Raw genomic sequence first — 12,941 nt, forward strand, 5'->3', positions numbered from 1 at the left:
TCAAATTCGGTCAAAAAGTGGAAAATTTATTGCTGAGTGTACTAAAGCCCATATTCCAATACACAAAAAATGGCCAATTTCTATATTCATTTTTTGAAAAATCATAACTCAGTACTCATTGGAGATAGAGAGTTCCGAATGATCTCATTTTATTCAGAATTTCATATTCTAGAAAAAATGCGAGAGCAAATTTTTCTGTCCGATTACGAGATTTGGCAGAAATAGCTGAAAGCTGGAAAATGAGCCGAAAATACGAGGTTTTTGGGCCAGCATGTTTCTAGCACAAGGGAATTTTGCATGAAGAAATTGGTTCTGGACTTCTCTTATGTACCCAAATAATATATTAAAAAATCAGAACTACAATATAAATTGCATGCACCAATGTAGACTATATAGTGACTGGACTAATAATAAACACCACAAATCTTCCTAACCATCAAAACATTTCCGGTCTACACTGTTGAAAATGATTGCTAGACGATTGAAAGTACTTCAGTCAGTAAGTAAAAGTTTTTAATAATTTACTTAATAATTGACTGCATGTCGTGTTCAAATACATAAAAAATGGAGTAAATTTGTATTTTGGCTGTAGGACATGGTTTTCTATTTTCCCTAATACTCCTCTTCCCCTTATGCGAAATTTAAAAAATTCTGGGGAATCCTGTTCAGAATTGTACTTTCACGTGATATGTGATTTTTAATCATCGCTCCAAGTTGTATAGAGTGAACTTAATGAGTTTCCAGAATTTTCAAAAATACCTTGAAAAATACCCTTCTTGAAAATCTGTTGCTCAAAAACAAGAAATCGAAAATCTTGTGTGACCACTGAATCTATTGGAAACTTAAATAAAACTGAAATTTAATTGTTGAGGTTTAAATAAATGAGCTATTATTAGAAAAAAACAAGACGTTAATTCCAATAAAATATTCTTTTATATTGGACATATATTACATTACAAACAAAAAGACAAATTAAATGAAATTTACCAATTGGTAAGAATCGGTTAATAAATTTACTTTCAAAAATGAATTACTTTCTTCTATTCCAACATTTAGCAGTAGAATAATTCAATTACTGGTATGAGTGCACATATAATTTTAAAAGTTCTGATACCGTAGAATAAACAAATAACTAAGAGTATATATCAATTGTACGGTGGATATTTTGATACTTAGGCCTATAAATAAAACTCACATCGATTAGACTAGGAAGGTTAGTGACATGAGAAATACGGTAACAATGTTTGTTCGGCATTTGTTCATTGAATACGAATTTATACCTATAAATTTGAAAATTAAATTTATTAGCATGTCAAATCTTTTGATTTATGAGTTTTGGAATGTGATAACTGAAACTTCGACATAATTTCTCAGAGAGGTATAGAATAACGAATTTTTAACATTAATAGAATAATACCATTACAAATAAAATCGTTTCTCCAATCCCCAATAGATTTGGTTCTAGTCATTTATAAAATTATTCTACAGTATTTTTTCAATTAATTAGTATTATTTGTTGATTGAAGGAGTTATGATTTTTTATTTTTTCTGGAGTAAGATACGTCAGGAATAAACTTACATTACTAATAATGGAAGAATTTCATTTGGTATGAAACACCATTATAATCGGAAGTTTGTATTGAAATGTAGATTTTTCAATATTGTGAATATTGAAATTGAAAGTTGCCTTCATTCAAGTTTTATTACTTCATTGGAGCCCTTCTAACTTTGAAACCTTCAGTAGCTACCTCAACTGTATTACTCACAATATTAACAATAATCGAGTCACATACATTGACAGGCAAAGATTCTTAATCTATAAAAATTGATCAAATTACCATGTAAAACAAAAAATATCATTAATATTATCGCCATACTCGTATGGAATTCATAATAAGTATTATTACAATATAAACTTAAAAATGAAAATCAATATGATTAAAAATGAATTATCCGATTGCTAGTAAATAAAAAAATTATGATAATTATAATTAAAAAAATAGAAAACTTGCGATAAATTACTTTGGATCATGGCAAGTAAGATAGCCATAGAATAACATAGTTTATTATCAAGTCGCCATTGGAAGATATATATCACATCGTACAAAGACTATTGGAGAATACAATCTTATTTTGTTCCGATTAACTGAATAATAACTATTGAGTAGTATTATTCCAAATATCATCAACCACATATTAAAAATTTTCTCTATTAAAATAGCTAAAAAATATAATCACATATATATATATATATATATATTCTTTTCTTAAATACACATTTTATTTACAAATTCATCTGATTTGAATAGAGATTCGAAGCAATTGTGATTAGTCGTTTCAATTTGTACAAGAGTTGTAATAATTAGTCTGTAGAGATTGTATGTATTACACCAAGTTTATGAGCACCCGACTTATAATGAAATCGTAGTAAAAATATCAATTCAAAATGTGTCTCAAACAAAATAACTTCTCATCACAATAAGAGAATTATGCCCGGCTTCAGCATTGTACACTCGGTCAGGATATATCTGGTCAAGGCAGATTCACTTTGCAAGTGTGCACTGAAATTATTATATACAGAAGGTATCACCATAGAAATAATAATTTGAGAATAATGATTATGAGAAATCATAATACGTTCCAATGCACTTGCTGTAAACCGTAATTGATTTGACTATGTTCAAATGTTCTTAATTGCTAAGATTGGTGAAACTGGGAATAAGAGTTATTTTCTTCGAATCGTTTATAAACTTGTCAAATATAATGAAACTAAGAACCTTAGTTTCAAACATTACGATACAGTTTGTTGGTGTTTTTAATGTAATGATAAACTATTCGTTAAATTAGTTCGAATTTCAGAAAAGTTATTGAGTCTTGCGTTTAATTTATAGATAAAAAATGTTAAATACCTACTATAGAACTGACAACATTAATTTTAATAAAATTTGGTCAAATTTAATATTTTTATGGAGCATTGTTAACTATATTAAAAATATATGTACTCTACACTATTTTGAGGTGTAGAATACGAGAATATGATAACATTTTGCATACGGGTATTTTGTACTCAGGTAATCAACTATTATTACATTGATTTTGTTTATAAATTGAGTAAGTAGGCTAGTGACAATTCTTGTAAGTCTACTCAACGAATTGCCATCGCGTTGTTTTCATTACTCAAGTATGTACTACAACTCCAGATTTGAACTAATTGAATTGAATAAATCTCGATTACCTGAAATGGTTCTCATATGAATAACATATTACAACATACCTTTTAGTGTACTTTACACTTCACCATTTTTTATAGAATGTGAATTTTATAACATAGCTTTTCATTCAGATTTTGTAGATTTTCCAACAGGATCCACCAACTTTTCATCGGATTTTCTGTCTCCTTTCTTCTTGTTGGTGAAAACTGTGAGACCTATTGCGTACATAGCAATGGTGAGGAGGTTGGGGATGAAGTAGATGGACGCCCAGTAACGGAAGCACCGGTCCACGTACAGTAAATTGAAGGCCATCGACCAGTAAGAGAAATGCAGCATTTTGTACCAGTAGCGGATGAATGCCCATACCTTATCAACCTGCCAAAATAAAACAACATCGTTAATACTGATTTTTAACATACTAGGCTTGTGTATGGGTAGTATTTATTTCAATATAAATCATTAATAGAACCGATAGAGATGCGCAGCATTCAAGCAAAAGCAGTTCAGTAACAGGGAGCATAAGCAAGATTTATTAGTAGAATATATTATGGAAAGACATTACTCATCGTATATTTGGCTTGTGATGATTAAAATTCATTGAAAAATTAGCAGATGGATATTTCGCTTTAATTTCAAGAATAAGAATCGACACAAGACGAGTTTAGAATATTCTTATAGAAAATGACTTCCGTATCTATATAGTAATATAATAAGAGACGATATAGCTCTGTTTGTACGTTAATTTGTTTGTGGAAAATTTTTCATTAGTAGTCAATGTGTAGTTAAGATTTGTGGCTAGAATTTCAAAGAAACTGTTATGATTTTAAACACCAAACCTTGATAATAGCTTCCTCAAGTATTGAATTTATGAGCCTCAAGGCCCGAGTTTTATTTTTACTTCGGAATGCTACTGTAACATGTAAATACTACTTATGGGGGTACAACGTAAAACTAGAACGGGTACATACTATTGTTAAATACTCACTACAGGAGGTAGCGTATTGTTTCTCCAGTTCTTGTTGAAAATATCTTCTGCTGGAAGGTAGGTTGGCACAGAGCACAAGCAGAGGTAGTATCCGGCATACACTCCATGCCATAAACTCGAAATCACAAAAGTTACTGGCATTCTAGAACAGAAAAATACGGAGTATAGTACATGATTTTCTATTCAAAGAAGAAATATTTGAAAATAACTCTGTATTTAAAAGTCAGTTCCTAGTTAGCGCACGTAGCGAACGGTACTCTACTGCAAGAGACACAAAATTGTAGCATGTGGTCTATCAAATGAAGTCATATTGAAAATAAAATCATGTAATTATAATCTTAACTTTATTACCTGTAAGCTTTGATAGGAAATCTCTTATAAACATTTACTGCCAGCCAATATTGAATTGTCATGTTCCAGGCTTTCATTGATGATCGAATGGTGGGTTTGAAGTCAGAATTCCAGGCATCGATGTTATGGATTGCTTCAAAACTGTACTTTTCTTTCTTTGCAATTTCAGGGTCTGCAACTCTGCAATACACGAGAAAAATTTTTATTGAAATCGTAGGTATTTACTTGGTGTTTCAATACATTTATAACAAAATGAATCCATTTGAGCAAGTTCAGATTTTAAGTTTCTGGATTTAAGAATTGATTACGGTATATAAAAATCGTACATATGAAAATTATTCTGTTCTTGTTACAAGGCGTTTTAATGCAATTGAAACAAATTTAATCTATTTGAGCAAATTCAAATTCGCAGCTTCAAGATTTGAGAATTAACCTTATGAAATAAAAAATATGAATTTAAAAGTGACATTTTCAAATCAAGTAGAACCGTTTACATCCGTTAGGTCAGCCTCAATACTCAAAATCAAATTCTGTGTATAGTTTCTTTACACATAATTCATTCAAATATAGTTCATTCCACATGAAATGACTATGACAATTTTATAGTGATTATGAATTTGACTATAATTGACTATAATTTGACTAAAATTTGATTATAAATGACTATGTGCTGGTTGCACATCACCCAGTTAAATATGAATTGTGATTAATTCCACAAGAACCAATCAGAGAAGCCTTCTTTTCAAAAAAACCTTCTCTGATTGGTTCTTGTGAAAATAATCACGATTGAAATTCAACCGGCTTTTGTGCAACCGGACATATGAATTTTATAGTAGGCTACATCTATAATAATATTATCTGTATAATAAGAGAGAGTAGGGTTGTGTTTGTTCGCATCAAAACATGTCAACTTGAGGATTGCATACCGAAAAAACAGGAATGATTCAGATCTCCAAATTTTGCACATAGATTCTAAAAATATCAATTTCGTGCACCTCGAAGCCCAAATTTTAATTTTCCTTCTAGATTTTTTAGAAAAATGTTAAAATTTCATTTATGTAACATCATACAGCATACCTATTGTTGTAGAATTTTTTTGTATAAAGGAAGCTCATAGAGAAATTGATACACTGTTAACAATGTGTAGCAATATGATGTGTTTCGATACAGGAAGCTCATGTTTTGATGCAAATGCTGGCAGCTTATTACCGGTATAGCGATTGTGATAATATTATATTATTGTGAGTTGTTAAGTTTTAAGTAACAACCTATTGATTCTCAATCTTTTAAATTTCCAAAAAGCTGTTTTAGTAATACAATATTAAACACTGAAAATCATCTAACTTACCATACAACACTACCGGCGCCGGTACGAGTAGTAAGTTAAATTATGTTATAAAAGTATGTAAGAGTTTTGATTTTAAATGAGATCAATACAATAATATAGCCAATTAGCCAACATACAATATTGTTCCACTGACAAATACCTAAATCCGTAAAATATTGACAACTTTTTCTTCAACATAAGAGATTTATTTGAAGTAGACCTATGATGAGGTTAGGTACCGTAATACTATGTACCGAAATCCGATTATCAGGAACAAAAATTTGTTGAACTCAATTAAAGAGCTATATTATTCAGCTTTTTGAACAAACATTTGAAATAATATGTGTCAAATTATTTTGAACAAAGTGTTATCTATAAATAATCATTTTCTATCTATTTTGGGGGCGAATTCAATCGCGGCCCAACCTAAAATTGAATAGCATATTTGAATGTTGCTGGAATTTTCTGCAATTTATTTGTATCTCTACACAAATAGATGCGAAAATTGATGAATATTGTTATTAATTATCAGACAGAAACGAATTAAATTTTTTATGAAATATACTACATTTATTTTCATTCTTATCACTGAAAAGATACTGAAGCAAAATAAGAGAGATAATAATGCAATGGTAGTTATAACATTGTTACAAGACATTCATCTCCTAGCGTAGTCGTGACTTAGTGGTAAAGCACTCGACTTTGAAGTGAAAGATTCTCAGTTCGATTCACAAAACTTTATTTTTTTTTTGTTGTTAATTTTCTCCCTGGAAACGTATTATTATAGATTTTTTAAAGGAAGTTGTTTTTATTACGATTGAACTTTGATTTCATCAAATAATCTTTTAATGCAAATAAAATATAATGTAAAATTTTGCAATCAAAGTAAATTAGTTAATTATTAATCTATATGTATGAAAATGAATGTCTGTGTGTTAGTTTTTATTTGTTCCCTATAGACTTGAAAACTACTTGACAGAATGGCATGAAACTTTGGAGATATTTTGTGTGAATATTGGGGATGATTTCTGACCAGACATTCTAATAGGGAGGCTAATAAAATTTTTTTTATCACTTTACAGACCTATGTTTTTGAAATTTTCGGCCGAGCGGCTACCAATGAACGGGAAGATGATTATGATTCAAGATCATGTTGTGATAATATGATTCAGCATCTAAAGTTACCAGCTGTAATGAACAGATAAATTGTGTACTGGTATTAATACAGTAGTTTGGAGTTGAAGTTTAGTTGATTGGTACCAGCTGTAGATGATTAGTCAGAAGACCTATACAAATAATAATTATCACTCTCGTATCATTGAGAAACTGGAAAATGTTGGAAAAAAATGATTCACCTCATGAAAGAGAGTTGTTCATATTGCATTCATTAATAACTGAAGAATGACAGAATAATTTTCATTTTTTTGAATTTAGCTTAGCTTAGCGTAGGATATTCATCCTAAAATGGAAGATGGAAAGAATATGGAATTCTGTGTAATTCATTGTATATTGCACATATCCTGGACCATCTATTGAAAATCAAATACTATGAACACATTAAATTCATCTTTGAAACACTGATATAGCTCATATTTTTTTAATTCACCACTTCACTGATGAATATATTACTACCAATTGATTGAGAAGAATATGTTTTTGGAATAATAAATGCTGCATGACTAAGCACATAGGAAGTCCGTATTGAGATGTAAATGAAAATATTGATTGTCAGATAAATTTCAAGATTCACAAAAAAAAGTTAAGTGTGACATGAGGAATACATTACTACCAATTGATTGAGAAGAATATATGTTTTTGGAATAATAAATGCTGCATGACTAAGCACATAGGAAGTCCGTATTGAGATGTAAATGAAAATATTGATTGTCAGATAAATTTCAAGATTCACAAAAATTGGCGGTACGAAGTTCGCTGGACAAGCTAGTATTATAATAAGAGAGAATATGGATGTGTTTGTTCGTTTGTTCGCATCAAAACATGTCAACTTGTGAATTGCATACCGCAAAAATGGGAATGATATAGATCTCCAAAATTTGCACATAGATTCTAAAAATATCAATCTCACGCACCTCAAAGCCCAATATATATATATAAGAAAATGAATGTCTGTTTGTGTGTTTGTTCCCTATGACTTGAAAAATACTTAGCATAACGGCATGAAACTTTGGGAATATGTTGTGTGAATATTAGGAATGGTTTCTGACCAGAAATTTTGATAGGGTGGCTAATAATGATTATTTATTAATCTACTTTACAGGCCTATGTTTTCGAAATTGTCGGCCTAGCGGCTACCGAAGAACGGAAAGATGATCATGATTCAAGATCATATTGAGATAATATGATTTAGCATCTAAAGTTACCAGCTGTATTAAACACGTCACCCTATGATAAATTGTGTAGGCTACTGGTATTACAACGGTAGTTTGGAGTTGAAGTGTAGTTGATTGGTACCAGCTGTAGATAATGGTTCCTTAGAAGACCTATACGAATAATTATCACTCCCCTATCATTGAGTAACCGGAAAATGTTGGAAAAAATTATTCACCTCATGGAAGAGAGTTGTTCATATTGCATTTATTATTACTGAAGAATGTCAGAATAATTCACAATTTTTTTGAATTTAGCTTAGCTTATTTTCATCCTGAAAATCCTAAAATGGAAGATGGAAAGAATATGTAATTCCTGGTGATGATTCATCGTACATCGCATATTTCCTGGACCATCTATTGACAATCAACAACTATGAAAACATTGAACTCATCTTTGAAACACTAATTTATCCTATCTATTTTTTTTTTAATTCAACACTTTACTGTTAGATATTACTACCAATTGATTGAGAAGAATATGTTTTGGGAATAATGAATGCTGCATGACTAAGCACATAGGAATTCCGTATTTAGATGTGAATGAAAATATTGATAGTCAGATAAATTTCATGATTCACCAAATAAAGTGAAGTGTACATTGACTTTTGGCGGTACGAAGTTCGCCAGGTAAGCTAGTTGTAAATAAAGCTTTATTATTAATAGTCAACACTGAAAAAAGACAGGCTCAATCACCAGGAATACTATAAGTTCTGTGAAGGACCAGTAAGCCATTAATTTTGATTAGTTTAATCACTTACATTATGGACAATCAATATGTATGACATTTATTAGCTACAAAATAAAAAACTTTGATTGAAGTGACCCCGACTACTACAATATGAATAACCATTTAGATCAAATAAAAGATATGACTCACATCTCTCATCAACTCGTACTTCTTGTTCACAAAATATTAACACAAAAATATGAGTTATATTGAATGAACTCACGGCTAGTACTCAAGTTTGTCTTTTTCTGGCCATGCTACAAATGAATATAGGTTTATGTTTGACATCTTGTTTTTTAAAATCTTGTTGTCTATTAAAACATTTTTCAATGTGATTTTTGTTTGCAATAAAATTTGAAAAAAAGAATTATCAATAAACTCCTAACCAAAGAAAATCTCTGCGCTCTGTTCTAATCGGAATGTATGAGACTCATACAACAATGGAACAAACACGTGGCAAGCTAGCGCTTTCAATCTATGGAAAATTAAATTCGATCAGCTGATTGATGAAATTATTTTAAGCTTTCCAATGATTATAACATATGTTAGAACATCATGTGTCAATTATCTCAGTTCCATATGGCATTCACCTTACCATGTTCATAACCTTACTAAATATGATCCTTTTCCATCCTTTGAAACACTTAGAGGCAAAATATCTCAAAATCCGTTCTTAGTGCGCGTCTAGCATGTTTGAAGAATATTTGTGCAAAGTTTCAAGTCTGTAGGACAATTAGTTTGAGCTGTAGTGTGATTTTACATAAAAATTTTCGAAAAATGCCCTCTCCTGGACCCCCTGTGTTCCTGATCGGAATTTTTCTGCATAGATCTAATTCTTTTCGTAGCTGAACAAAAACGTTCCTCATGACTTTGCTGTGCAATGAGCGGTTAAAAAGTACAAAATTTTGGGGGGGCCCCAGCTCCCTCAGGGGGGCAAATTTCTGAAAATCCTTTCTTAGTGGATGTTTTCAGGCTGCCATAAACAATCGTGCAAAATTTTAAGTTTTTAGGCTCAGTAGTTTGGGCTGTGGTGTGATTTCAGTCTGTCGGGGCTTAGCCTTATATAAGTATAGAGAAGAGAAGATAGAGAAGATAGGGCGAATTCACCAAATCAAATGATAAGAAATTAAAAAAACAAAAACAAAAAAAACAGCTGTTCTATTATTGCTTTCTACTTGGTTCCACTTAACCTCAATAATATTGTTTTGATAATTGATAAATATTTTTAATAATATTATCATTATTAACATAATAATAGTATTGATTTGATAATTAATGAATATTTTTATTTTCACAAACTCTGTATAATAATATGGTGAATGTGAAACAGCTGCATTGAAGAAATTAGCTCGAAAACATCTGTTAATCTATATATATACTATACTTAATCTGCTATATCTGTTTACTCTGCTATACTTAATCGAGATTAGTGCTAACCGATGCATTTTGCTTGCACAAAACAGAAATTTCAAGTGATAACGCTGATTAAACTGGCGTAAAAACTTTTAATTCTGATTAGTTGGCACCATTTCAACGGCGATTAGCTGAAATGAAGAAAATTAGGTTGAACAAAGGTAAAAATCGAAAAATTACACCAATAACTAATCGACGTAAAAAAATTTTAACAGGCCATTCACGGGGAATTAAATCCAACTAATGCCAATTAGGTACCTACTGATAGCTGTCTTCCAATTAGTTTTTGGTAAAAAAGCTACAGAATTCAAAGTATGAGCTAAATATATGAATACATTTCATCCGTTAATAAAATAGAGAAGTGTATTTAGCTGATATTAACATTCAAAATTAGGTTCTGATTTTTGAGGTTAGTTTTCGATCTGGTTCGTCTGCAGATCCCTGCAGTTACCCTGGACCTGAAGGAGTTTTGTTTGGAGAAGCACGCTGAATTTGCTGGGGTAATTATCCCTGATTGTCACTTGTTGTGATAAGTATGTACCGCTCACCATGTGGTGATATTGAATGTTTTCTTGAGCGGCTTGAGTTGTGTGTTGCTTTTCTCAGTGATATGTGTTTGTCTATTGTGATTGGTACAGACCATAATACTGATTTGCTTAGTAATTCTGCTACAACTGCAAGATTTTTTAATTTGTTGAGAAGTCTAAATTTATAAGGTGCCATACTTCAACCTACAAGGGGCAATGCATCCCTTGACAATTTTCTTACAAACTTGGATCATTGGAGCTATGTGGCAGAGGTGAGCATTGAACAGATTGCCGACCATAAACATATTTTTATGGAAGCTGCGTTTGGGTCCGGTATTGAGGAAAATGTAAATAATTTTGGTAAGAGGATCCATCACAGTGTTCAGTGATGGTGCAGTCAGGCTATTTTGTGAATATTTGGTGGCATGTGGTGGTGACTGACAAAATTTGGTCTCCACTATGCAGGCAAACATTTGCTACAATTATTTCTTTCAGAAGTTTCAGGAAGGCTTTGAACGTTTCTTTCCAATAAGAATGAGGCTAAGGGGTTTTGACAGGTTTGTAACAAAGAGAGGGAACTCCACTCCACAGGTGAAGGATTGGTTCACTGATGAGCTAGCCCAAATGAGAGACATGGTTTCGATAGTTGTTGATTTAGCTGGGAGTAGGCCTTATCTATTAGAGTTAGCTACTAGACTTAAGAAGGAATACAGATTTAGATTGCGGGAGGCTAAGAAAAGTGTCAATGAAAGGTTCATTGTTGAGGCTCAAAACCCATGTGAAGCTGCCTGGGAGCTTATAAATTCACAAAAGCCCAAATCTAAAGGAACTGATCCAGGATTTGCAACTGCTGATGAGTTCAATAAGTTTTATGTCACATCTGTGGAGGGTATTGTTAACAATATACAATGTTCAAGTGATGCATTCACCACTCTTCAAAAAATCCCAGCAATTGAAATTAATTTTGAATGGAGTCATGTTACAGGTTATGATATTTTCAATATTGTGAATGGGTTTAGCACCTCAAAGGCAAAAGATATATATGGTATGAGTGTTGCTTTTCTGAAACAGATCATTGTTCCTCTGTACCCAATACTTGCTTGTCTAATTAATAAGTGTATAGATCAGAATGTCTTCCCGAATGAGCTCAAGGTTTCACGAACGGTCCCTTTCCACAAAAAAGGTGCTGTGGACAATGTATGTAATTATAGATTCATTTCCATTATTCCAGTATTTGCCAAAATTTATGAAACAGTATTATGTGTCCAGCTTTATGAGTATTTCGAGAACAATAATCTGCTGGTTCCTGCTCAGTTTGGCTTTAGGAAGGGAAAGTCCACTGTGTTGGCCGTTCATACTCTTATACAATCAATCCAAGATGCTTTTGAAGGTAAAAAATCATCCTCACTTCTGATGTGTGACTTGACACGTGCCTTTGACTGTGTTTCACATGATCTATTATTGAAAAAGCTAGAGAGGTATGGTCTAGGAGTCAGTGCTATTAATTTGATGAAATCTTATCTCGGTAATAGGTCCCAGGTTGTGGACTTGAATGGAGAATTGTCAGGCTCTGCTCCTTTACACTACGGAGTCCCACAAGGGTCAGTATTGGGGCCTTTGCTCTTTCTTATTTTAATAAATGACCTTTATTACTCAGTGAATGGTGGCGTTCTTCTGTTTGCTGATGATACGTCTCTTTTTGCTGAGCATGATAGTATCGAGTCTGCCAAGTTGGTTGTTAGAGAGCTGTATGATAGTGCTTCCCAGTGGTTTAGTGCAAGCAGACTTGCCCTGAATAATGATAAGACTCAGGAGTTAGTTTTTAGTCTCAATCCCCAGAATTCCACTACAGATACTGTGAAACTGTTAGGGTTCTCCCTGGATAGTAAGTTGACGTGGGAGACTCATATAGATCAACTATGCATCAGGCTCAGTAGGGTTGTGTTCTTGTTGAGGAGGCTTGTGGATTGTGTTCCTGACACTTTTGTGCGTCAGGCATACTTTGCCTT

The 12,941-nt window shown here is 32.1% G+C and overlaps 1 protein-coding gene across 1 annotated transcript in view; it reads right to left on the reverse strand.

Moving 5' to 3' along the window:
- Positions 1-914: 914 nt before the first annotated feature.
- The window catches only part of LOC111046247 (lysophospholipid acyltransferase 7), a 35,125-nt gene continuing 23,098 nt past the window's right edge, over positions 915-12,941 (reverse strand). Inside the window, exons 6-8 of the mRNA XM_022331748.2 lie at positions 4,549-4,728; positions 4,198-4,339; positions 915-3,587 (exon numbers count right to left, since the gene is read on the reverse strand). Of these exons, the coding sequence (XP_022187440.1) occupies positions 3,336-3,587; positions 4,198-4,339; positions 4,549-4,728 (574 nt within the window). The 3' untranslated portion in view covers positions 915-3,335. The remainder of the gene's footprint in view (positions 3,588-4,197; positions 4,340-4,548; positions 4,729-12,941) is intronic.

This window comes from Nilaparvata lugens, chromosome 8 (assembly GCF_014356525.2).
Source record: "Nilaparvata lugens isolate BPH chromosome 8, ASM1435652v1, whole genome shotgun sequence".
Classification (NCBI taxonomy): domain Eukaryota; kingdom Metazoa; phylum Arthropoda; class Insecta; order Hemiptera; family Delphacidae; genus Nilaparvata; species Nilaparvata lugens.